Source organism: Podarcis liolepis (assembly GCF_965112155.1).
Source record: "Podarcis liolepis genome assembly, chromosome: 3".
Classification (NCBI taxonomy): domain Eukaryota; kingdom Metazoa; phylum Chordata; class Lepidosauria; order Squamata; family Lacertidae; genus Podarcis; species Podarcis liolepis.
The window spans coordinates 92,282,523-92,308,302 of NC_139557.1; the positions used below are offsets into that span (position 1 = coordinate 92,282,523).

Here is a 25,780-nt window from a genome sequence, read left to right on the forward strand (position 1 = left end):
ACGAGAAATTGTGCAGTTAAGTGTGGTGGCACTGAGGTTATGGAACTCTCTACCTAACGAAATCAAGACAGTATAATAAATAATGAGCTCCAGGCACCAATCTAAGAATTAAGTATTTGAGAGAGGCAGCCTTCTTATTAAAATGATTTGTTGTTTTCATAAGCTTCTTGTCAGATGACCCATTTTTGAATTCTCTTTCTTTAATGTATTCTGCTTTGATTTTATTTGTTATATTGTTTTGGTTTTAATTGAGATTCTGCACATAGATATATTTCAATATGAATTTTTTGCTATAGAAATGAATAAATAATAATAATAAAAGTGGGGACTAAACATATGAGAAAACTATCAAATGCAAGAAGGTAGCTTTACAGAAAAAACATTGAGTACAATTTAAAAATAAACCAAACCAGATAGAATTTCTACATTTTAGTGTTCATCTTTGCACGGTTGCTGAATACAGAGGAGCACCACTGACCACCCTTGTCTTCTGGTGATTGCACTCCAGCCAGGCCCCAAACATCCAGTCAGAGAATCTAGGTATATGCTCATATTCATTGACAAATGGTTATCCTCAAAACACATTGGAAAGACTTAGACATCAGCCTTCCCAGCTTTTCCACAAGAAATTGTCATGTCAGACAGACAGAGAAGGTTGTTGTTTTCAAGGGAAAACTACACCCACATATTCTGCCACTGTTTCATGTATCTTCTCTCCAAAGTTATCTTTACATCAGAAAACCTGGAATGCCCAACACTATGCATTGTGGCCTTGTTAAGCAGCGTGGACCTGCCCAGTTATTTTGTGAGCCTCCTGCTTACTGTGCTGTAATGTGTATGGGTTGCTCGTGCGTAAGTTGCCGCCTCTCCAGGCTTTGTTGCCTTGCTAAACCTTTCAGTCTGGGCAGCCCTTCACTTCGTGGCTGCCTCAGTCGCTAGCAGAATCCGTCAGTGGGCGTTTCTTAAATCTTTTCCAACATAAAAGTTGTTTGACACCCAGTCTCCTCCTACTCTCTCTGCGTGGAAGTCTTCTGCGCAGGGTGGGCGTGGGTAGCGGAGGACCCGTGCTCTCCCCGCTGGTGTCCGGTGAAGAGTCCTGCAGCCCTCTCGCCGATTCCCCCATCAGCCCTTCTATATCCCTGGTGTTGCGCTGATTTGCTTCCCCATCTGCGGAGCTGCCTCTCTCCCTGCTGGGCCCTTCTCCAGCATCATTTGAGAGCCTTCCCTCCGCCTCTAGCTCCGATGTCAGTTCCCTGACATGTGCTGACAGCGCTTTTAGCCTTTAACCTACTCCCCCTCATGCTCTAATGCAACCTGTCTTTGGGCTGTGGCCACATGAATTGGCAAATGCATCCAAGGCAGGGGTTGCCAACAGGCAGCCTCAAAGCAGCACCCAGCATGCCAAGAGAATTTGGCCAGCTTCTGCAAGTTCCGCGTTTGCAGTAGATGCCGGGGTTTGATGTCACCAGCAGACAAGTACAGCAGTAGCCAAGGTGGTGGTGGTAGAGGAGATGGATTGAAGAGGAAGTCAAGGCATCTCAATCCTTACTGAATCTGATTATATCAGCAATGACTCCCTACATCCCCTCTTTTCTAAGGCATCCCCCTTTCTCCTTCCTTCTCTCCCCTCCTCTGTCTAATTTTGTGCTGTTGCCCAACCTATTGTTAATTCCATTAAAACTGTATGGAAATCAACATTCATTTTTTTCTTTTAATGAAGCAGTGCTTCATATATCTCACATATACCAAACAATAACTGGTTGTGATACATTAATTCATTGTAGGGGATCATGTTGAAAAAGAGAACAATAACAGTGACAATAACCCACTGCACTTCAGAACACAAGGTAAAGGCTGGATTCTGCTGCTAACTTGGAATTCAGATTCCTGCTTCAGCAGTGCAGGACTGCCCTCTAGGAATATAAAATATTTTCCCATCCATAGTAAACATGCTGGTTGATGGCTTTTGATAGCCCATTCTGTCTACAGTAGTCCCAAACCAGCCATTGTTTGCAAGTTGTCCTATATCCTTTCTTAGGGATCAAATCTAAGTAGAGCGGTACCTCGGAAGTCGAACAGAATCCGTTCCGGAAGTCTGTTCGACTTTCCAAATGTTCAGAAACCAAGGTGCGGCTTCCGATTGGCTGCAGGAAGCTCCTGCAGCCAATCGGAAGCCCTGGAAGCCCCATCGGATATTCAGCTTCCAAAGAACGTTCACAAACCAGAACACTCACTTCCAGGTTTGCGGCGTTCAGGAGCCAAAGGCATTTGACAACCAAGGTATGACTGTATGGGAAACCAGCCTAAATTACCCACGCTTAACTTAAGGTGGAGTAAAGCACATCAGATCCAAACTCCATTCAGGAGTGGGGCTGCTGCCAGATGAGCTGCCCTAAACTTGGCAGAGGGAAACCAAGCCTTGGGGGGAAAAGAATATTGCCCAGTGTCTAATGAATCCCATTTGGCAAACTCTACCCTGTGAAATAGATACTTGGCAAAGTTTACATATACTCTGCAAGGTTTACATTTCAATTCTAGATGTTGCTTTAAAAGCTGGCTAAAAATATTTTAAATAAATATAAATGATATATTCTACGCCTTTTGAAACAGATTACCTTCAGTAATTATTTGTAATGGCACTGGTGCCGATGATCTTACCTACTGGACCTGAAAGGGAGCAGCAGAGGTTGCCTTGAAAATGTGACCTGGGTGCACACTCTAATGACATGTGTTGTGCATGCCTATGAATGCAACTCTAACATAGGATGCGTATGACATCCTTTAAAATGCTTTCACTATCCTTTGGTTCATAATTGGGGACCGAGTAATAACTGCATTTCGGGGCAGGGAGCAGTTTCCCCTTTGACTGGCTACTGACATCACACACTCCTCCCATCATTCTGTGGCTTAGATTTACTTGTTTGAATCAGTCAGAGAAACTGGTCTGTTTTGTACCTGTTCCCATCTGAAGGCAGCCCTCTTTAGGGAAGCTTTTAACGTCTGATGTTTTATTGTATTTTTAATATTTTGTTGGAAGCTGCCCAGAGTGGCTGGGGAAACCCAGCCAGATGGGCGGGGTATAGATGATAATAATAATAATAATAATAATAATAATAATAATAATAATAATAATAATGGTGGCTGACTAGAATTTAGATTGTGGGGAACCTTTGGTCCTCCAGATGTTGCTGAACTACAATTAGAAGTATAGAATCATAGAATTGTAGAGTTGGAAAAGAACCTGAGTGCTGTCTAGTCCAACCTCCCACAATTCAGGAATCGTGGCCACAGCCATCCCTGGGTGGGCTTGAACCACCAACCTTCTGGTTAAAAGCCAGATGCACTGACCCACTGCACCACAGTAGGTCTTGTTGGCTGGCTTGTGGGCGAACCAGAAGTGCCATTGCTGAGCGGTCAAAGAACCCCCACAGATTTCTGGCTACATTTTCCCTTAGAGCCATTAGTGATTTCCAGTTGCTGAAAGCAAAAAGTATGTTTCCCCACCAGCAGGAAAGTTAACACCATATAAATGAACATCTTTTCATTTAATCATTTTCATAATGGAAAAACACGTAGGAAAAAACATGGAGCAATTTAACAAATCACATGCTTATCTTGTCCTTCCTCCAAAATCTCAGGTGGCACTCATGGTTTGCACACACATACACTGCCCTTGCCTCTATCTTGTGCTCACAACAACCCTGTGACAAAGACTGGACTTGCAGAAAGTTTAACTGGCCCAAATTCACCCAATGGCCTTCATGGCTAAGCAAGGATTTGAACCCAGGTCTCCCCAGTGCAATCGATCTACGCCTTATGAGCCTGAACCTGAGATCAGGGGTTTTGATCAGCCCTGGCTAGAGGTGACTGAGGGCAAACAATGCCCAAGAAGCTCTAAACAGTGATGGCATTGGTTCACAGATTTAAGGACAGTAAATTTAACTTCCTTTTGAGAGCCAGCGTGGTGTAGTGGTTAAGAGCGGTAGTCTCATAATCTGGGGAACCGGGTTCGCGTCTCCGCTCCTCCACATGCAGCTGCTGGGCGACCTTGAGCCAGTCACACTTCTCTGAAGTCTCTCAGCCCCACTCACCTCACAGAGTGTTTGATGTGGGGAGGAAGGGAAAGGAGAATGTTAGCCGCTTTGAGACTCCTTCAGGTAGTGATAAAGCGGGATATCAAATCCAAACTCTTCTTCTTCCTTTTCTCATCTTGGAATGTTGAGGTGCAGGGTTGATTCCTTTCTCCCAATGAATGCTTAGAATATATGTAAGACTATCTGTGTGCACCCTGGGAGTGTTGGGCACATAAGCTAGGAAACAGACAGAAGCCACAGCTCTACTGCACACGGGATACAGAATGCAATCTGTCGTATATACATGTTTCCAGAGTACAGTAACATTTAGTGGCAGTGTCTTCTCAGGGAGCTGGTAGGGGGAGACTCGCTCTTTCTCCACTTACTATACAAGACTGAAAGGCTCGTTATTAGAATATCTGAGAAACTGTGCCTCCCACTCCCACCCCAGAACAAAGCACCCTCATAAAACCAAGGAGTGATGATGGATCTTGGCAAGAGCCAGCTTCTCCCATCCTGGCTGACAACAGATCCAAACTTGTTTTCAGCATTCAGCAGGCAGAAGATGGCAGGATGCATAAACAGCTGAGCCTGAATCACCTTAACAATGACATAGAACGTACAAAAGCAGCAAGCAAAATCTCAGGAGGGCTGAGGAAAACTGATTGTCAACGAGCACCATTAAAAACTACATACACACACACTCAAGAGAGCAAGAAAGGCCTCAGCTTGAACCCTCCTGCACCCAAGAAATAGTCAAGGGGTGTCTCTTGGGAAACAGGTTGTCCCATCCAACTTTTGCTTTTACATCTATAAATGTATCTATAAATATTTCATTTGCTTCTTTGATATTCACACCAGAGCCGTTTCCTCAGCAAGTCACAAAGGAGGCGAAATGCTTCCAAGTGTTCCCCACCTGCAGATGGAGAGAATGGTAACATCTCTAGCTAGCAGGTCCCTTTCCTTTGATGTTTTGCTCCACTGCCATCCTCCTCGGTGACATCTCAGCCTAGCCAATGGCTCCCCTCCCGCTTTTGGAACGGCTTGCCTGTCACGCATTGGCTGTGCTAGTCCGAAAATCCACAGGGCAGCGCCTTCACAGTGGAGTTGGCTGTCAAAGTGATCAGTGAAGGTCACTCTCTGCCGCTCTGCACCTCCGCTCCGCTGGACAGAGGAAAAAGAAGGACAAAAACGAAGTTATCTTTGTGCTTCGTTGGTGCCAAACCGCATCACAAGTGCTGAGGGATCCTATGTTCGTTGTACCCTGTGAGAGGCAGAAGAAGAAGGTTCCCACAGGTTATTTTGTAGTTGAAACTCAAGTGAAAGCCATCATGCAAAATAATACCAGTAATACTCTTGTGGTCCCTTTGAGCCATAAGACTCCAAGGGACCAGCCCCCTGTGGGATTGCATAGAGCTGGTGTGAAGGTATAAATCAAACAGAGGAAGTGGAAGGCATCTTCAGAAGGATCATTGTGCAAGACGGTGTACATTGCGTAGTTATGTGACTGCAACGAGTGCACAAATGTTTTGCTTTTATCCGCATGGTTTTGTTTCTTTACGAAGTTTTGTATTAAGACTAAACAGATAAAATTCACATAAGGCTAAATGAGCAAAACATGACTACTACTACTACTACTTCTACTAACTATTTCCAGCATAATTCTTCCATGCGCAAGTAGTTACTGGATCACATTCCAAGTGAGCTAAATGTTACATGGTAAGAGTCTTTCAGTGCACTTCTAATGATTTCCTAACAAAATAAAAACTAGTCTGCAACAAGAACATTTGAAATCTGAGAAAATCTTTGGTCATATAACATTTGAACATATTAGAATAGCTACAAAAATGTAAGTATTACCACCAGGGAGTAAAATATAACCAAGTGAAGGAAAGCAAAATTACTTCACAGGGTCAGAAATTTGAGCGTGTAGAACATGCACATCCCCATTATAAATTGGGAAGAGGACCCCATCTTATACTCTAGATTTCTGATGGATTTTACCTTAGAAAACGCAATGCTAAGTTATTAGTGTACAGTAAAAATAAGAAAAAGAGGTGTGTGGGAGAAACATACCTTGTGAAACTTTTGTTGTTCATTTAGAGAACGTGAAAGAAACATAAAAAGAGAGAAAAGGAAAGACGTAACTATCAGGAATATTCAAAGCACATCAATAACGGAAAAACACAAGCAAGTAAAGTGATAAGCAATTAAACAGAAATTTACTACAATTAGGAATGGGCTTGCAAAACTATTGGAAGATTTTCCCCCAGCTCCATAAACTGCAAGAACTTACATTTGGATTTTATGAATGAAGTAATCTATGACAAAATTATAAATTTAAAAGCTTGTGCCTACTTCAAGCTAAGACAATAAGACTTGGTGCATGGAGCACAACTTTACTTAGCAGCACAACTATGTCATGCATGCATTTTAGTTAAGAAAAGTGGACATAAAACAGAAGGTACAGAAGAGCACTACACAAAGTTCACTTTTAAGACCTTGAGCCTATGTACACCTGATTGGAAGCAAGAGCAAAGTGATACACATTAGGGCAAAAAAACACAACTTCACATGTACAGTGATGGTATCTGAACTGGCAGCAGGGGCACCATCTGGGGTGGCTATGGGGCACCCCAGAATTTTTTCAAGAAATATTGGAGGTATGGTCGTGTTGACTTGCCCTCTCTGCTAGTACAGAAACTGCAGTGTGATTTTTCTTCCCATTTGTAAACAGAGAACAATGACAGCAACACCACTTGGTGAAAAGGGCAAATAACTGAGAAGTGGAGGGTTGTATGTCACAGTATCCAACATGGTTTGAGTTGAAATCACAGACAGCCTTGGGAAGAGAGGGTGCCTTAAATGGCAGGTGTTTCATCAAGCTGAACTTTAAGCCCCAATGCAGAGCTGCCTTTTCCCAGCTCTTGCACATTCTCTTAACATTAGGTCTACCTCTCAGACAGAAAGTGAAAACAAATGCATGTGGCTGGAAATTCACACAATGCATCATTTCTGGGTCTGTGCTTCTTCAGAAAGTTGGTGTGAGGTAGGTAGCAAGCTTCAATGCTCCTTCATTTCAGAAACTTCCTGCCAGTAGAAAGCTAGAATGTGCAAAAAAAAGTAAGGTCATCTTTCTTGCTAGCTTTCCAGGGGCAGATGAAAAATTAAAAAGTCATTGAAACGTGTTATTCTCCTTCTGAAATGGTAGTGTAACAAGAAGACTTCATTGTGTGGTGCTTTCACACATGGACATCAGCATGTAGATCCACATTGCATGCTCCCTCATAGTGGATGCCATTGAAGGCATTTTCTGTGGCAGTTCCTAAACTGTGGAATTCCCTTCCTGAAGGTGCATCTGCTGCCTTCACTGTATAGCATTCATCGTATCTCTTTATTCTGCCCCTTGACACCTGAAATACACATTTTTAGGACAAACTTTGTTTTCTCTGATTGTAAATTACTTTAACAAGATTTGAATATTGTATTTTTATATTGCTGAACTCCACCATGGAGGCCTTATTGTATAAAGTGAGTAAGAAGTCCTTTATTCTTATTTTTTCATTATTGTTAATAGAAACAATGAATGCTTGAATGCACAGAGGCATGGCAAAGCCCTTCATTTGCATGCCATCTAGAGGCCTTCCACCTCCTGTCCAATGAAATGATCAAAATACTTAGAAAGAAGGCAGAAACTGGGTTCACTAATAGGCCAAATTTGTTTTCTGATCTGTTTCTTTCCAGCTGACATATACGAGTGATACAAAATGAACATTTTTCTTAAAAAGAGAAAAAAGAAAGATACACGAGCTGCTTGCATACAGAAGGCTTAGTCAGGCACAGTTTTAGACAGATAATTGGTTCTATTAATTCATTGTGTCTCTTATCAAAAGTTGCTGTCCACCCACCTTCGCACACGAAAGGGTGGCAGACCTGTGTTGCCGTGGCTCTCTGGAAGAACAAACGTGGGCATGGGCTTTTTGAAGCTCCGTACAGTCATAAAAATATAGCAGCCCTGTAATAGCTGTCAAGTTCAGAGACCTATGATTACTCTGGGGCTGAAAAGTGGACTGCAAGATTGCAAATTAACCTCTAATTACCACTCCCTAATGCAGGCGTAGCCATCACGGTTTCTAACCATCCTTTAAATCAGGAGTCTGCCACCCGTTAGCACCCAGCTGACACTCTAAATCGGTGTTTCCCAAAACTGGATCCCCAGCTATTTCTGGACTACAATTCCCATCATCCCTGACTGCTGGTCTTGCCAGCTAGGGATGATGGGAGCTGTAGTCCAAAACCACCTAGACACCCAAGTTTGGGAAACCCTGCTCTAAATAGTGGGGAATTCCAAGCATGTACTCTTCCCACTCAAAAATTCTGGCCCCACTTTGAGGTGGGTATGTCCCTCTCAAAAACAGTTCTGTGAAGCCTGATGTTGCACCCAAATGGGAGAGCAGAGTAGATAAAACCGTGCACCTTTTATCAAGGAGAAAGAAGAGTGGGTGGGGCAAGGATGCAAACACTATATTTAGCCCTTGCAATCAGATCCCACCAACAGGACAAACCACAAGATAATAGCCTTAGCTTGTTGTTGCCAGATAGCAAAGCGGTGAACTTCCTCAAGCAGATGCCCATAAAAAGAATGAAAAAAGAGGCTATTGCAACTGTACTTACTGGCAAGAATGACCATGTCCATTCCCCAAAATATACTCATGATCCAGCCAACCATCACAATCGCTGTGAGGATCTGAATCAGAGCTGCTGCAATGTTCAACCAGAACACACAGCAGATGTGCCTGTCGGGGAGGTCGGTCCGAGCTCCACACAACACCGTGAAGGCAGACACAAACGTCCCTGTGGAAAGAAAGGGCATCAGTGAGGATGTGGAAGAAAGCAGGAGAAACAAAGCGAGAACATATCAAACCAACTTCATTTCATTTCATTATTTCATTTACATACTGCTAGTTTATTTTATTTTTAAAAAAACCCACCACAGTTTACAACAGTGGTACATAAAATCGCTTCTCGGCCTTTTGGCTAAGATCAAGTGTGTGTAATAAAATCATACCATAAAAACTATATAGAATTGTAGAGTTGGAAGGGATCCCCAAGGGTTATTTAGTCCAACCCTCTGAAATGCAGGGATCTTAACCAGATCATTACATGACAGATGGCCATCTAGCCTCTGCTTATAAACCTCCAAGGAAGGAGATTCTGCAACCTCCTGAGGGAGTCCGTTCCACTGTCAGACAGCTCTCACTGTCAGAAAGTTATTCCTGATGTTTAGTTGGAATCCCCTTTCTTGTAACGAAGCCATTGTTTTGGGTCCTACCCTCCAGAGCAGGAGAAAGCAAGCTTGCTCCATCTTCCATGTGACAGCCCTTTAGACATTTGAAGATGGCTATCCTATCCCCTCTTTTCCAGGCTAAACATATCTAACTCCCTTAACTGTTCCCCATAAGACTTGGTTTACAGGCCCCTGATCAGCTTGGCTCTCCTCCTCTACCAGGGAAGGCTGGCGGGTACAGGGAATGGAAAACTCTTTTGCAGGTAAAACTGAATCCCCAAATGTGTTTGATCACGTTAATAAAACACAGAGCTCTGTAGCTGGGTTATATGAAGAATTCTTTGTCACTTGGTCACAATCAATTTTAATGGTAAACTCTTCACAAAGGTTTACTTACAGGTAGGTAGCTGTGCTGGTCTGCCGTAGTCGAAATAAAATTTTAAAATTCCTTCCAGTAGCACCTTAGAGACCAACTAAGGGTAAGTTTGTTATTGGTATGAGCTTTTGTGTGCATGCACACTTACCTGAAGAAGTATCTGAAGAAGTGTGCAAGCACACGAAAGCTCATACCAATAACAAACTCAGTTGGTCTCTAAGGTGCTACTGGAAGGATTTTTTTTATTTTGATCCTTCACAAAGGTTAATACTCTGCCCGTAGAAGATACATTTTATAGGAACATGTTTTTGATAGGGTGCATTTGATACAAGTGGTACAAAACATACACTAGTTTTTTTAAAAAAAACAACAACCCTGAAGGAATTGTTGGGAGCACTTTAAACTTCTGGGGAAAGAAAATGGAAAAGCAGAATCAATGGACTGGAAGGGACACCCCTGTCTCCATAAATTTCAGCCATGGCAAACCCATCAAATCCGCAGTCTACTGATAACATGAATATCTAAACATCCAAGGAACATACACAACATTAGGGTGAAGAGATGGACTAATCTAGCACCTTAGGTTCTTTATTGCTGCTATGACTTTTGGTTATTGTTGTTTTAATTCAACTGTCCTGGAAAAATAGTATCAGAGGAGGCTCCAATCTTCTATGCTCATTTCCTAATATAGCAGAGAGGCAGGTGGGTGATCAGGCAGAGGTGAAAGCAGTGTTGGATGTGAAGCTTCAAGCACTTTAATTTTGGGGGAGGTGGATGTTCGTCTCCCAGGCCTCTTGAGAAAGACAACCTACCTAAGAACTCCCACCAGTGAGAGGGGGGAAATTGTGCCATCCTTGCCCATTTAAAAAATCTCAAACCTTTTGCAAACTCAAATTAAGTTGCTTTCTTCTATTGTATAATATCTCAAGACACTCCCCCCCTTTTCCTGCTGTTGCCTTTATTTCCAACTCCCACTTTCTCCAAACTCTCCTCAAGCTAGTTTAGAAGCACTGCAGAGAAAAAGAGTGGGTGGGAGCTGCTGAGGTCGAAGAAAGCAACTCTATATTGAAGCTGGAAGGTGGTAGTGGGAAGAAAAGATGGGGAGACTCTTCTTTTAATGAGACAATATCCTTGAGGGCTTCATTTTCACAAGACTGAACAGCTGTAGAAGCCCAAGGGTGAGATGATGCATTTTATAAGCAGGGCCTGTTTGTAGGCGGGGGGTGGGGGGAGGAAGAAATTCAATTCACTTAATATTTAAATATGAATTTACTTAATTCGCACTTCCTGAAACAATAAGCGAATCAAAACACAGCCATTCTTTGAATTCCACCCATCTCCCAATTTTGCAGTGCAGTTCTCCAGACACATGTGTACAAAAAAACTAGGGTAAAGTGTACATAAAAATGCGTGTTTTACCAGAATATACATATGAATGTGTTAATTGTCAAAATCATTTTGCAAAATTAGGCAAACTTGCACACAAACATGTATATAAGGGGAAATGTGCACTAAAATGCAGGTGAATTTTCATGAGAAAAACAACACAAAGCAGAATTTTTAAAGGCGGAATCAGGAATTCAAGACAACCAGGCTGCTTTAAACTGTGCCCCTAAATGACCATGTGTGCAGCCTGGGAGTTTATAAGTGTGTGGTGTCATATTGTGTTTTTACTACTTTTTGTTGGGAGCCGCCCAAAGTGGCTGGGGCAACCCACTCAGATGGGCAGCATATAAATTATTTACAACAACAACAACAACAACAACACCACTTGAAATTCAGTGATCAGTGAGTGAAGTCAGAGTTGGGCTTGGTAAGTGAATTGTTTGGACATCAGGCAATAGGAAACACTGGGGTCCTAAGGAGCTAACCCCCCCCCCCCTTTGCGCTTTAGTGCACTTTCCTTGCTTTCATTTTATTTTCAAGTCCTTGAAATCTCCATAGCTTGCTCCTTTTCCTCTATCAACAAGGACTCATCTTTCCTGTGGTTGGCTCATCTGTGACCAGGTACCGTAGTTCCTAGAAGTTATTCTTTTGCACAATACTACACAGTAAGTATGGGTGGGTTAAAGAACCCCACCACCACCACCACCAAAAGGCAAATGTGAAAACTTTGCAAGGAGGCTTAGCCATGTGTCTCATGCTGTGGATAAACCAGAAGAGTTGCTGAATAAGTGTTATATTGCAGAAGGCATGGTTCATCGTTTTTCTCATGCCCCCCACAGCAGTCATTTTGTGACTGATGCCCACAGCACTCAATCAAAATTTGAGATATACTGTACCTACTGGCCCAAAAATATTGTACAGAAATTGTATAGAAATTCAGTCTTAAAAAATGTGTCCCATTATTACCAACCTCATAAACAAACATCTGTTTATACCTTGGAGTGGGGGAAGGAAAAAAAGTCATGGGGAAGTTTAAAAAGATTCATGTTCTTGTTTGGTTCCAGTTAGGCAACATACTACTTCACAAATTGAGAGGTTATACCTTTGGAAAAAGAGGTAAATGAGATGCAAAATGCAACACCTAATTGCTAACGTAGAGGTAGGTGTTACTGAATGACTCAGCCACTGGCAGTGAGCCAACTCTCTGGTTCTTTGACCCAGTGCTGCAGTTTCTACTTGATACCATGTTTGGTTATATTGCTGTTCTAAATGTTCGTGTTCTTACTTCCCCACACCGTCACAGCAGGCTAGAATGACAAGAGCTGGTGCAGACTCTTCTGAAAGGCTTCACTCATATAAATAAATGTTCGTTCCCCTCACCTCCACAAATCACAGAGAAGGAAAAGTGATCTTCCACGAGTGTCGCCCTTACACAGCTCATGTAAGTAGACTCCCTCCCAAGAGGAGTTATTTTCTTGGGTATGCTGGCTCCAGCTCTAATGAACTTTTCAGACACCAGCACTTCAAATGTTATTCTTAGCAGTATACTAACGTTAGCTGATCCAGAGCCAAGCAGGGCATTCTCTCATTCCCACATAACGCTTGAGAGTAGACCTGTAAATGTTTTAGCACTAAAAAAAACATAGCTTCATAAGCATACACACACACACACACTTGTGTGGTACAGATGAGCCACACTTAGCCTCTGAAGAAGTAATCTTTCAAAAGGTTGGACTCACCTACATTTACTGTGTAATATTGTGCAAAAAAATAACTTCTAGGAACTACCTGATCACTGATGAGCCCACCCCAAGATAGATTCTTTCAACTGTCAGCTGTGATGATATGGTAAGGGCCCCTTAAGATGACCTGTTTATTGAACATTCATCCCTATTTGCTTGCAGAAAGCTTGTGCAGAGGTTATATACAATGCCCGTTCTCTGAGCACCTGTTCCTATTTGTTTGCAGGGAGGTTATACAACAGGGAGCATTCATCTAGATTTGTGTACACGGGGGTTGTTTGGCTTTCCATCAACTGATTGTTTCCCCATCACATCCAGAATTCTGTTCCTGGGGTGGCTGACCTAATATTTCCAAGAGCTGGACACGAGTGCAACCCCCCAGCAAGTGGTACTCAGAGGCACACTAGTCAGAGTAGCCATATTGCCTTCTGTAGATATAGTACATATTGTCTCTGATACAGTGGTGCCCCGCAAGACGATTGCCTCGCAAGACGGAAAACCCGCTAGACGAATTTTCTGTTTTGGAGGTGCTTCGCAAAACGAATTTCCTATGGGCTTGCTTCGCAAGATGAAAATGTCTTGCGAGTTCCTGCGGGGTTTCCCCCCCCCTTTTCCCCAAGCCGCTAAGCCGCTTAACAGCTGATCCGCTAAGCCGCTTAACAGCTGATCCGCTAAGCCGCTTAACAGCTGATCCGCTAAGCCGCTTATCAGCTGATCCGCTAAGCCCGCTAAGCCGCTAATAGCGCTAATCCGCTAAGCCGCTAATGGGCTTGCTTCACAAGACGAAAAAACCGCAAGACGAAGAGACTCGCGGAACGGATTCTTTTTGTCTTGCGAGGCACCACTGTACTGGAGGCAACATGGCTGTCATGACTAGAAGTAATTGATAGCCTTATTTCCTATCAATTTGGCTAATCCTCTACATCTTGTGGTAGCAAGATGTATGTGCAGTGTGAAGCCACACTTACTTTTGTCTGTCCTGAATTGCCTCAGTATTATTATTGTTTTTATTAACTTACCATATAGGAACATTCCCTATATTTGCTGTTTCCTGGCCACTTATGGCTGTAAAAGGATGTCCTAATAACTATCACTGCACTGACAGACAGATATCTCAGGTATTATCTACAGTGGTACCTCCGGTTACGAACTTAATTCGTTCCGGAGGTCCGTTCTTAACCTGAAACCGTTCTTAACCTGAGCCGCACTTTCGCTAATGGGGCCTCCCGCTGCTGCCACACCGCCGCCGCACAACTTCCACTCGCATCCCAGGGCAAAGTTTGCTTCCAGGAGACCTACTTCCGGGTTAGCGGAGCTTGTTACCCAAAGCGTTCGTAAAGAGTGCGGTACATAACACGAGGTTCCACTGTACTGTGAGGCACTGACAGAGACACTCCAAAACTGACCGTGCTCTTGACTGAAAGTAGTCTATCTGGTGGCTGAAGGTTATTTGCAACAGTTAACTCCTCTTGATTGGTCCAAGGTTTGTACTCCAAACTATCAGTCAAGGGCTTGACTGGAGTTTGCTCTTTTCAGGGATTGCTATCAAATCACTTAGGAGGCCTTCATAAATGGCATAGGGATGTGCATAAGGAAAGCACATCACAAACTGAGTTAAAGCATTAATAGCTCAGTCAGCAGAGCATGCGACTCTTAATTCCAGGGCCATGGGTTCAAGCCCCACGTTGGGCAAAAGATTCCTGCATTGCAGGGGGTTGGAATAATGACCATGGTGGTCCCCTCTGACCAGTGGCGTAGCGTGGGGGGTGCAGGGGGGGCGGCTGCACCGGGCACAACATCTGGGGGTTAGGGTTAGGGGGCGCAAATCCACGGGTTAGGGGGCGCAAATTACTTGCCTTGCCCCATGTGCTGACAACCCACGCTACACCACTGCCTCTGACTCCACAATTTTATGATTCTATTATCTCTAAGAATCAGTGCCATAAGAAATGCAGATAAAAAGAAATTATTAAGTGAAGTGGAAAGTGGGGAGGGACCCAAGAAGAAAAAAGTACTCGAAAAGATGTGATGGATTCCAGGTGTTGATACTAAAACCTCTTTCCGGGGGTTTGTTTGATATAAATCTAGGTGTCTTTCTTAAAACAAAATCAGTCAAAAGTAAACAGAGAACAGTGGGGGGTTTTTGGAATGGAGCCGTACCCTGTGCCTCATTGTCTCCTCACACACAAGCAGCCTTGAGCACTTTTAAAAATAAATATGTAATGTAAAGGTGAAAGAGAAATGCTAGAAAGAATTAAAATAAATAATCCAAAGTCTGAATGCAGATTTCAGAATTTATGCTTCTGCTGGCTTCATCCCTATGTCCCTTCAAAAAGCAAATACAGTGGTGCCTCGCAAGACGAAAAGAATCCGTTCTGTGATTCTCTTCGTCTAGCGGTTTTTTCGTCTTGCGAAGCAAGCCCATTGACGGATTAGCGCTATTAGCGGCTTTTAGCGGCTTATCGGATCAGCTGATAAGCGGCTTAGCGGCTTAGAAAAGGGGGGGGGACCCGCAGGAACTCGCAAGACATTTTCGTCTTGCGAAGCAAGCCCATAGGAGATTCGTTTTGCGAAGCACCTCCAAAACGGAAAACTCTAGCGAGTTTTCCGTCTTGCGAGGCATTCGTCTTGCGGGGCACCACTGTATTGATATTGAGTTATTTTGAATTTCCTGTTAATATAAGTTGTATAGCAGAAGCCTTTACACTAAATGTCAGAACTGAACATACTGAATACAGGCACACACACCCACCCCCACTTATGTGTGATTGACTTGCGCAATTATCATGTATATGTGTGGCACTGGGGAATGAATGAATGAATGAATGAATGAATGAATGAATGAATGAATGAATGAATCCAAACCAGGAAATAGCAGGAGAGTGCTGGAGAGCCCTTGTGGCTCACGAGGAGACCGCAGAGCCCAAAGAGGATTTTGGTGAGAGCGGAGGAAGCCTCAAAGACACCAAAGGCACAGCGGGCCTTTGTTTTGGCTGCTCAGCCTCCCTGCCCAGCAGCTGATGAACAGGATAGCGCAGCAGCAGCAGCCACTGCTTTTCAGCATGACCTCCGGCTTCCAGCCTGCCCCAGAGCTTCAACTCTAGTTGAAGAGAGAGTTGTAAGGAGCGAGAGAGAGTAGGAGAGCAGGAAAAGAATAAGCATCTAAATAGTCCTGGAGTCAGCAAATTATCCATTCCTGAAAGAAAATGGCATGAAGAGAGATAGTTCTTTGTTGTTGTTGCTGTGGTGGTGATCCATCTGTGTTGAGCGACAATGGAATGCACCTCCGGGGGTGAAGTCAAACTGCTGGACTAGCAGCACTGAAGTGACCTCCCCGGGGCACAAGCCTAGGCAGTGTATATGGAGGTCCTGGACAGCCCAGACAACAACACCCCGCCGCAAACCCAGAAGTGAGTGTTCCAGTTTGCAAACGTTCTTTGGAACCCCAACGTCTGACGCGGCTTCCGCTGCTTCCGATTGGCTGCAGGAGCTTCCTGCAGCCAATCGGAAGCTGTGCCTTGGTTTCCAAATGTTTTGGAAGTCTAATGGATTTCCAGAACAGATTCCATTCGACTTCCAAGGTACCACTGTACTTTTGTTCAGGAGGCTACAGTCCAGCCATGCAAAAAACCACAAATACAAACCAGAGGTTTATATACGCAGCTGGGTAAGTAAAATACATTATGATGACAGGAAAAAGCACTTGAGCAAGGTGTGGGGCAGGGCCAATGTGGGCTGCCCTAGAGGAGGGCTGCTGCTGGGACAGAGTCCCAAGGGCCAGATAGAAAAGTCTGGAGGGCCACATTCAGCCCCCAGCCTTGAGGTACCTCACCCCCCATGGCAGTGATATCTAGATGCAATTCTTGATCTTAAAACCTTACTATGTTCTGAGTTTCTTCACTTGAGATAAATCCCAAATCCATGTGGTGGGAGAATTCCAAGTCCAAAAACAAGTACAACCAAGAACTTCCGGCCAAAATATGCCACCTGGTGACTCTTCCTTTTTTCTACGTTAGCAAGGGAAAACATGGGTTAAAAGGAAAACAACAAAGATGTGGGTATTAGGCACAGCCATGGACTTTTAGAGAACCTGCATCAGCTTGTTGTTAAAGCAAAGCTTCTTCTCCCAAAAGTCAATAGCCCAGCTGGCAGCAACAATGAAACACAGAAGAATTAATGATAGGAGATCCATTTCCAGAGCATGTAATCTAAAGGATAGTTCCTGTATCTGCTTTTCTGCATGATAGCAATGCCTTCCCTGCAGCCCCTTTGTGGTTATTATCAGCCATCTAAATGTCTCTGTTTCATGAAACTAACAGCCCAGATGACATTCTATGGCTTGTAGCCCATCACAGCCATCAGATCCCAAAATGTCTGTCCTATTACAATTCACTGCTGATAAAGGAGCTTGTTTCTATTTTCTCCCTTTTTATAGCCCACAGACCTCAATCGTTTTCTACTGACAGACATCCCACTGCTCTGATTATGAGCACACTGTTTTACAGTTTTGCTCTAATAGCCTACTTGCTTTAAAAACAACCACACTTACATGCCCCCTTCCATTTAATAATGCTCAAAGCTGCTTCCAAAAACAAAGTAGGAGCCATTTTTAAAAACCCTTCCAAAAATGTTAACAAAAAAAATAAAAAAAAAAATAGCAGAGCCAGTAAAAAAAAAATGCCAGCAACATTAATATTTAATTTATTATTTGAAATATTTACAGGCCGCCTTTCAGAACTGAACTGTCTCAAGGTATAACTGGATGGCATGCTGGAAGGGCTGGGGAAATCAAAAAGCATTCACCTGGCACTGTAGGTACATCAAGTTTGGCACCAGTCAAGCCTCCCTAGGGAGGCATTCTGCATTCAGAGCACCGCAATTGAAAAGGCCGTCTCCCCAGTGCTGCCCTGTCTAATGTCAGAAGATGGGAAGACTCAGAGGCTTCCAATGAAGATCTTTGCATCTAGGTTCATGTGGGTAAAGGCAGTCCTAGAAATACTTTATAGATAAGCACTTTAAATGAGGCTTTTTCAATGCACTGGACAACCAGCGCAATGCCCCAACCCACCCTGGCTGGGAAAAAGTCAACTCACTAATATAAAGAATATTAATACACACTTTATTTTCATACACACAGGGTGTGACCTATGCTTCCACGGTGCTAGCTTACATTTACTTTTAATTTGTGCAGCAATCTACTTTTGTGTGGACCTTCGAAGACCTTCTACATCCCCCATGAAACTTCTCAATATTTTTATATCTTAGATTCTCTGTCCCCAATATTGGTTTTCATCTTTTACAGGGAAGAGTCAGGGAAAAAAGGTGGGCAGACGCATTCTGCTCTTGAACAACTCACCTCTGGACTTTTGATTCCTAAGAAGTATGAGTAGATGCATTATTTTAAGGTTGCTATATTTGACAAAGTGAAAATCTGAATGCAAAAGTTTTGATATTTTTTTTGCAAAATCGCAAACAAAACTGACTTTTAGAGCTATTTTAAATTAAAATCTGCAAAAACGGCCGACATGGGTTGCCATGTGTCTGGATTTTCCCTGGACATTTTTGTCGCTTTCCGTCCAGACAATGCTTCCGACTACAGTATTCTGGGTATGTCCAGAAAATTCTGGATGTATGGCAACCCTGATGGCCTGTAAGATCAGAAAGACTTGGAAGTGTACAGCCTCAGACTTAGTGACTAAGCCTAGGAGATCAACTTTTAGAGATGAAAATCTCAGTGCATTATCTGGGTCACATCAGTTTGATTCTGCAAGATACTAGGAACTGTAGTCCCAGTCGTTCAAAACTGTAAAGCATTCATTTATGTTATCAGTACTGGAGTTCCACTGATCTTATAAAGGCTTTATTTTATGCAAGTACTTTTTAAAAAGTGAGAGTTAATTTCTAAGGTAAAAGGGCATTGGAAAAGGGCATTCTTAGAAAAGGATACAGGATCAACATTAAAGTGTAGATTTAAGAAATTGCTCAAGGGCAGAACTTTATATCTTGGCAAACACATGCTGTGCTTGCAGAAATGTCATGTGAACTGGGGATGGGGGGCTTGCAAGAGAAGATGCTTAATCGTTTCTACACCAGGAAGTCTTTCCTGCAAATAACCCCCAGCCTCAAGAATCAGCAACACAAAAAATAAGGTTGTAATTCCTTTGTTTCTTCCTATGAAGGATCTGCTTTAAGGTTGCCTGAATTAATTACTGACTGTGAAATACCCTATAGGACACTCAAAGATTCCATCTTGCCTACAAAGCTTCCCCTCCACCCCCAAACCAAAAACCTATATATGCAATCTTTATAGGAGATCTATCCTGTGCACTGAGAACCATTTTTCTCCTGGCTATTCCAGTATGTACCCAATTCCCCCTGAGGACACACTACACTGGAAGCTCAGAAATTATGGAACCTACACAAACATTATCTTAGAAAAACCCATCTATGCATTGTTTTTTACATTTTGCCTAAAACGTACTAGAAGCTTTACAACTTTAGGATCCTGCCCAGGCCACTTGAAAGGCAAGTCATTTAGTAAAACATGAGACTAAGAAAAAATATTAATGTACAAAAATGCACCGACACATACATACACACATGGGGAAAGTATATGCTTGCTTGTTAGGCAGCCCAGTCTAGAACTAATCCAGGCAACATATTCCAATATAAACAAACAAAAAAAGGACAACCCATTCTAGGGGATTGTCATGAAATGAATATTTCCTATTAGGGTTAAGGAAACTCAAGCAAAATAGAGGGGGCAGATATTTATCAGTTGCTTTCTTTAGTTAAAGCCAGAGGTCATTATAAGCCTGACCGTTATCAGCAGCACCAGACAAACTGTACATATTCATAAATATATCTGGCTTGACTTCCTGGAAGAATTTCAACACTGAATGGAAACTGATTAATGAAAAAATTAAGATATGCTTCAGGATCCATTGTTGGGCATGCTAAAAAGAAGGATAGAATCGCAGCTATAGGAATGTTCCATTTGTACGAACATTTAACAGTATACAACTGTTTAGCGGTCAAAACAAAATGTCTGGAATAGAAATTCATCTTGCAGGATGCAGACTGAAATACAGATATACAACTTTCATGTACGTGGTTTACCTTCCTTTCATTTGAATGGTATATGCCTGGGGTTTTTTTTTGCATAATCCAGAGCAAATGTGTTTTAATATTTGATATCACTTCTCATTCATTAACCTCTTCATTATCTAAAATATGAAAATTAGACTTACGTCAAAGTTACCAAAAGTAAATCCAATTGGCCAGACTGCCCATAGTGCAGCTATACTATGATGTCACTGAGGACAAATTATTACAGTGGTACCTCGGGTTAAGTACTTAATTCGTTCCGGAGGTCCGTTCTTAACCTGAAACTGTTCTTAACCTGAGGTACCACTTTAGCTAATGGGGCCTCCTGCTGCCACCGCGCCGTCGAAGCATAATTTCTGTTCTCATCCTGAAGCAAAGTTCTTAGCCTGAGGTAATATTTCTGAGTTAGCAGAGTTTGTAACCTGAAGCGTATGCAACCCGAGGTACCACTGTATTATTATTATTATTATTATTATTATTATTATTATTATTATACCCCGCCCATCTGGCTGGGTGGCTTGCAGCATATCTAAAACATAGTAAAATATCAAACATTTTAAAAACTTCCCAGTACAGGGCTGCCTTCAGATGTCTTCTAAAAGTTATGTAGACTAATAAACCTCCCACAGTCCCTCATGTCCAAGTATGGGAGGAAGAACAGAAGGAATGCATTCCCAAAGCCCAAGCAACTGGGCTGGTGCTCCCTGCCATGCTAGATTATAGAGGCAGTTTCACCGCCTACTCTAGTCACACATAGTTATCAACCAGTGACAAGTTGGATGAAATGAGGATGCACATCCCATTGAAAGAAACACAGTGCAGATGACCAACTTTCATTTTGATTCAGTTAGTCAACTAAGTACAACTAAATAAGGTGAAGGAGAATCCGCTTAGTTGCATCAGCGATGGGGACACATTCCACCTTCTCTACCCTTAGACACCTGCCACTCCACAATTTGTTTTGCACCCTTTCCAAAAAGAATGTGTGAAGTCACCATAAAAAGGGACACATTTCACAGGGAGACTGAGAAAAAGGCGTGGCATGCACTCCCATTTTGGCTCAGATCTACACACATAGATGTGAAAGGTTAGGCAGCATCAGAAAGGATGTGGCTACAAATACCAAGGGTAACATGTGAATCTGGCTATTTTCCTAAATTCTTTGCAACTTGAATATTATTATTATTATTATTATTATTATTATTATTATTATTAGTGCTTTTTTCTGGGGGTACGCCTACCCCTAAACATTTTGTGAATCTAAGTTTGGCCTCAATGAGGGGCGGTATTTAAATGTAAGTAGGAAAATGAGAGTATCCCTAAACATATTTATTTATTTTTTAGAAAAAAAGCACTGATGATTATTATTAATTTATTACCTGACCTTCACTCTAAGGTTCCAGGGCGGGTGAGGGGGTTGGAATTGTTCTGCAGTTGCTCTAGGGCTGAATGTAAATATCAAATAACCATGGCGCTGAAGTTAATTCAACTGCATTTTTTTTTTATTGTTCTGTGAACAGAATGGGATATTTTCTTCCCATCTGACCACCACAACCACACACACACACACACACACACAAACACACCAAGTAGACTTCTACTTGTTATATTAGATGCAGCATTGTATCCCTGCATTGTAAAATTCTACACACATGCTGACGAGTATTTTTAGCCGTATCTGCTACAGAGATTGATCTGATAGCAAAAGCTGTCATTCAAAGGAATTTTTTTTTCCCAAAAATCCCTAAATGTAGCTCTGAAATGTTACCTTAATTTTAATGCACATTATGTTCTACAGAAAAATCTGCCTGTTCCAAGTAAAGTTCATAGATACACCAGTGCTACTAGGACAATTTCACCAATAAAAGTGTCTTGGCTTTGGTACAGACTAGAACACACTCAGATTTCATACTTTCAAGGGCTAAAATGGAAAATTGTGTTACAGCTTGCCTAGGGTGTTGCTGGGTACTTAAGGAGTCAGGGCCATAGGCCAACAACACAAAGTTTCATAGAATTTGTATGTGCTAAGTTATATGTATAGACCTCTAGGAAATCAAGATTGTGGGCTGCCATGGTCTCAGCAGTTTTGTGTTTTCCAGTACACCCAGCCTTTTAAACAAAGCTTTAAAAAATAAACATTTCCAAACACAGGGGGAAGGGCCAGACACTCAAAGTGTACCACAAAAGAACTAAGAATTAATCATGAGCCAGCCCCTACAAACGCCCCTGGAACTTTCCTTGGGGTTTATTCACACTTACCTGTCCTCTGCTCTTTCCACGCAGAGGTCTGCATCCTAACGCTCCATGTCCGAGCATGTGGTCCCCCGCCCCAATCTTTCCCTACAAACCCAATTTTTAAAGCTTAATTGGATCAAATGTCAGTTCGGATTAGCATCAAAGATGCCTGCCTAACCTCTGCTGGAAGAATGTTTGACAACATGGGACTGAAGACACTAAATTTTAGTTGATGTCAGCGGGGCTTCAGAGACAAAGAGGGCAAAGAACAGCACTCAAGGGCTAGTCCACTCAAGGAAGCACTTACCAATAGCTCAACACCCACTTCTTAATTCCTGGACCTTTCCTTCTGAATTCATAGCATACACCAGAGAACAGCTGGTGTGCAGAGCAACCAATTAGGAAGAACCATGAAATTATACATCACTAAACTAATGCACAACTTCTATCATACCTGACCATGTCATTCTAGCTGGAGCTGATGGGAGCTGTAGTTCACAACCTCTGGAGGGCACCAACCTGGGTATCTCTGGTTTAGTGCTTCAGGCACAAGCTGGAACAATGCCTCGGCCTCAAGGACTTTGCTAGTGTTTGGTTTCACTTTCAAAGAATCCCAAATAGTTGTCACCAGAGATCATGCTTTATCAGAGTTAAATAAGCCAGATTTAGAAGCCATGTTTTGAAGTTGTCTTGTTTAAAAACGGTGGTTTATTACAAAATCGTGTCAATCTCTGGTTTGTATGTAGCAAGCCAGGAATAAATCTAAATGCTAGCAAAGTGCTTCTCCTGGCCACACAGGAATAATAAAAATATAATAATAATTTATTATTTATACCCCGCCCATCTGGCTGGGTTTCCCCAGCCACTCTGGGCGGCTTCCAACAGAATTAAAATACAATAGTCTATTAAACATTAAAAGCTTCCCTAAACAGGGCTGCCTTCAGATGTCTTCTAAAAGCCTGGTAGTTGTTTTTCTCTTTGACATCTGGTGGGAGGGTGTTCCACAAGGTGGGTGCCACTACTGAGAAGGCCCTCTGTCTGGTTCCCTGTAACTTGGCTTCTCGCAGTGAGGGAACCGCCAGAAGGCCGTCAGCACTGGACCTCAGTGTCCAGGCAGAACGGTGTGGGTGGAGACGCTCCTTCAGGTATACTCAGACTGAAGATGAGATAGGAGTGCACAAACCCAGTGCTTCACTCAAAATTGTTGCAGCTTGAACATATAGCACTGAACTAGGGTTTAGTGTTACATGAGAATCTACAGTTTTAAATAGTAAAGGTTGTGTCCATTATCTACTGCTTCAACGGTCTCAGGTAGGAGCAGTTTGAATGATAATTATGACCCAAATAATATTGTAACATTGTAAAGATTTGTACCCCACCCTTCAAAGTCCTTAATTCCCTTCGAAAAAAAGATAAAGTTTTGCTTGCCAAATGCTGTGGATTATTAGCAACCAGTGTACACAGCTATTTATAATGTTTGGACTTTTCTGTATCTAAATTCAGAAACCTCTGTAGCAATGTATTTTCCCCTGATCTCCTACAGCCAGATGAAGGTAGTTTGTGACCCCCTTTGCAGCCTAAAACAACTGTAACCTGGCTAGAAACTCATATCAGTGTCTACAAGGCAAGTGGATTGTAAACCTTTTATATCAGCTAAGTTGGGGGCCCTTCTGTCAGTTTCCTCCACTCACAGCCCACAAATAGGTATATTTTTGCATGCAGTTTTGGCAAATGTGTACATTTCTGCAAGCAATTTCCCCTAATATAATGCATTTCTATGCTATTTTCCACTAATAGGTTCATTTTTTGATCATGTTAGCTGGATATATGCATTTTTCTGAACAATGGTCGGTCGGAGAACTGCACTGCAAAATTTGAGTAAGTGTCAATTTGGAAGAATGGTTGCATTTCAGCTCTCACATTGCTTTGGAAAGTTCAGATTTGAGAAATTCGCCTTTAAATATGAGCTGAATTGAATTTCTCCCACAGCCCTACCTCCCATGGAGTTTGCAACTCAATTCACATTTCGTACACCCCTTCACCGTACACTTGCAATAGCTGCAGTGAAACGTGAACAGCGCTGCAAACGAGGAGCTCTCTACTTGGTTTCCACAAATCAATCCTAACCCTTGCCCTTTGATAGCTGGCCTTCTTCAATCACTGTTATGCAACTATAACCATTAACACAGGTGATAATATAATAGTTGTGCAACACCTGAGCTGTAAGATCTTCACAGCACTGTTCTCTACTTTTGTATCAAGATCTATCTCTTCTCATGGCCTTCTCTCTTCAAGCCCCACCACCCTCAGCTGTCTGAAGCTCTCCTTGTTCTCAAATGACTCCACACTTTCATTTGGAAAAATTATGTGATGCCTCCTCTTGCTTCTTTTAACTCCCTCCTCAAAGCTTATGCCTTCCATGAAGCCATAACACAAACCCCCAATACCTACACCCTGTAATTGTGATTATATATGTATTAACTGAAGTAAACACACAGCCTTCTGTGTGTTTGCTTCCCATTTTGTGTTGTGTCTGTCAGTTTGCATGCTGTTATTTTAGCTTATAAACTGACTTGAACACATGGGCAGAACAGTGCTATATATGTTTATTTTATATCCCGCCTTTCCTCCAAGGAGCTCAAAGTGGTGCACTTGGTTCTCCCCCAGATAAATGAATGCATCAAAAAGAATATTCGCCAGTGGCAGTTCCAGTCTTGAGGCACAAATGTATACCACAAACAGAAGCTGTAGGCTCTTTGCACCACTGCAAGCCAACTTCGGTGTGAGGTGGGCAGCAGCACGGAAGCTGCTGTTCATGGAGAAGGAGCTGAACGGCTTGCAGTCAATAAATAAGAAGCAGGTGCCAACTGGGGCAGTTCAATGCAGAATGTAAGAAAAGCCCTGTGTGATCGGGCCAAATATGCATCTAGCACAGCTTCCAGTTTTTACAGTGGCCAACCAGATGCCTATAGGAAGCCCATAAGCAGAACTCTTCCCACATGGGCTCCCCAGAAACTGATGTTCAAAGGCACATGGCCTTTGGCAACGGAGGTATATAATACAGCCTTCATGGCTAATAGCCATAATGGTTGTGTGAACTGGCTTTCAGCTGCCTATTAACAAGTAATACTCCTGTCGTCTCTGCATTGGCAGAGCCTGTCAAACTCTGAAAGATTCTCACAATTCCTTGTACCCAACCAGCTTTTTTCCTAGCCTCTTTCCCTTCGCTTTATTCTTCAGGGCAGCTTTTTTACAACGTTGGCATCATTCACAAGGATTAGATGCGAACCGTTGCTAGGGAACGAGTCCCAACTGTGCCTTTAAAACTCAAATTTTAAACATTGTGTTTAAAATTATTACTTTTTTTCCCTCCAGTAAAATGCTTTGTGTGTGCACATTTATCTAAGCTTCATTTTTATTCTCACTAGACAGGCTGAAGGTTGCATTGACTTTGCAGCCTTCTAGTGAAGGGCCTGCTATTACTTGGGCTATCTGCGTGTTGCTGTGCACACCGATGTCACACACAGCACAGGAACAGCCACCAGAATTATAATTAGGGAGGGGGGGAAATATT

General features: G+C 42.6%; 1 protein-coding gene and 1 long non-coding RNA gene across 3 annotated transcripts in view; one reads left to right on the top strand and one right to left on the bottom strand.

The window, feature by feature from the left end:
* The first annotated feature begins 742 nt into the window (after nt 1-742).
* LOC310703686 lies at nt 743-3,136 on the top strand. Its single transcript, XR_014524307.1, has 2 exons — nt 743-833; nt 1,280-3,136. It is a non-coding gene; the product is annotated as an uncharacterized lncRNA (long non-coding RNA).
* A 394-nt stretch (nt 3,137-3,530) lies between these two features.
* STUM (stum, mechanosensory transduction mediator homolog) overlaps nt 3,531-25,780 on the bottom strand; it is a 40,101-nt gene continuing 17,851 nt past the window's right edge. The window contains exons 2-3 of one of the 2 annotated variants that reach the window (XM_083496177.1): nt 8,739-8,927; nt 3,531-5,337 (exon numbers count right to left, since the gene is read on the bottom strand). In XM_083496177.1, coding sequence (XP_083352303.1) covers nt 5,303-5,337; nt 8,739-8,927 — 224 coding nt within the window. In that variant the 3' untranslated portion in view covers nt 3,531-5,302. The remainder of the gene's footprint in view (nt 5,338-8,738; nt 8,928-25,780) is intronic. The other variant, XM_083496176.1, reaches the window with a different exon arrangement.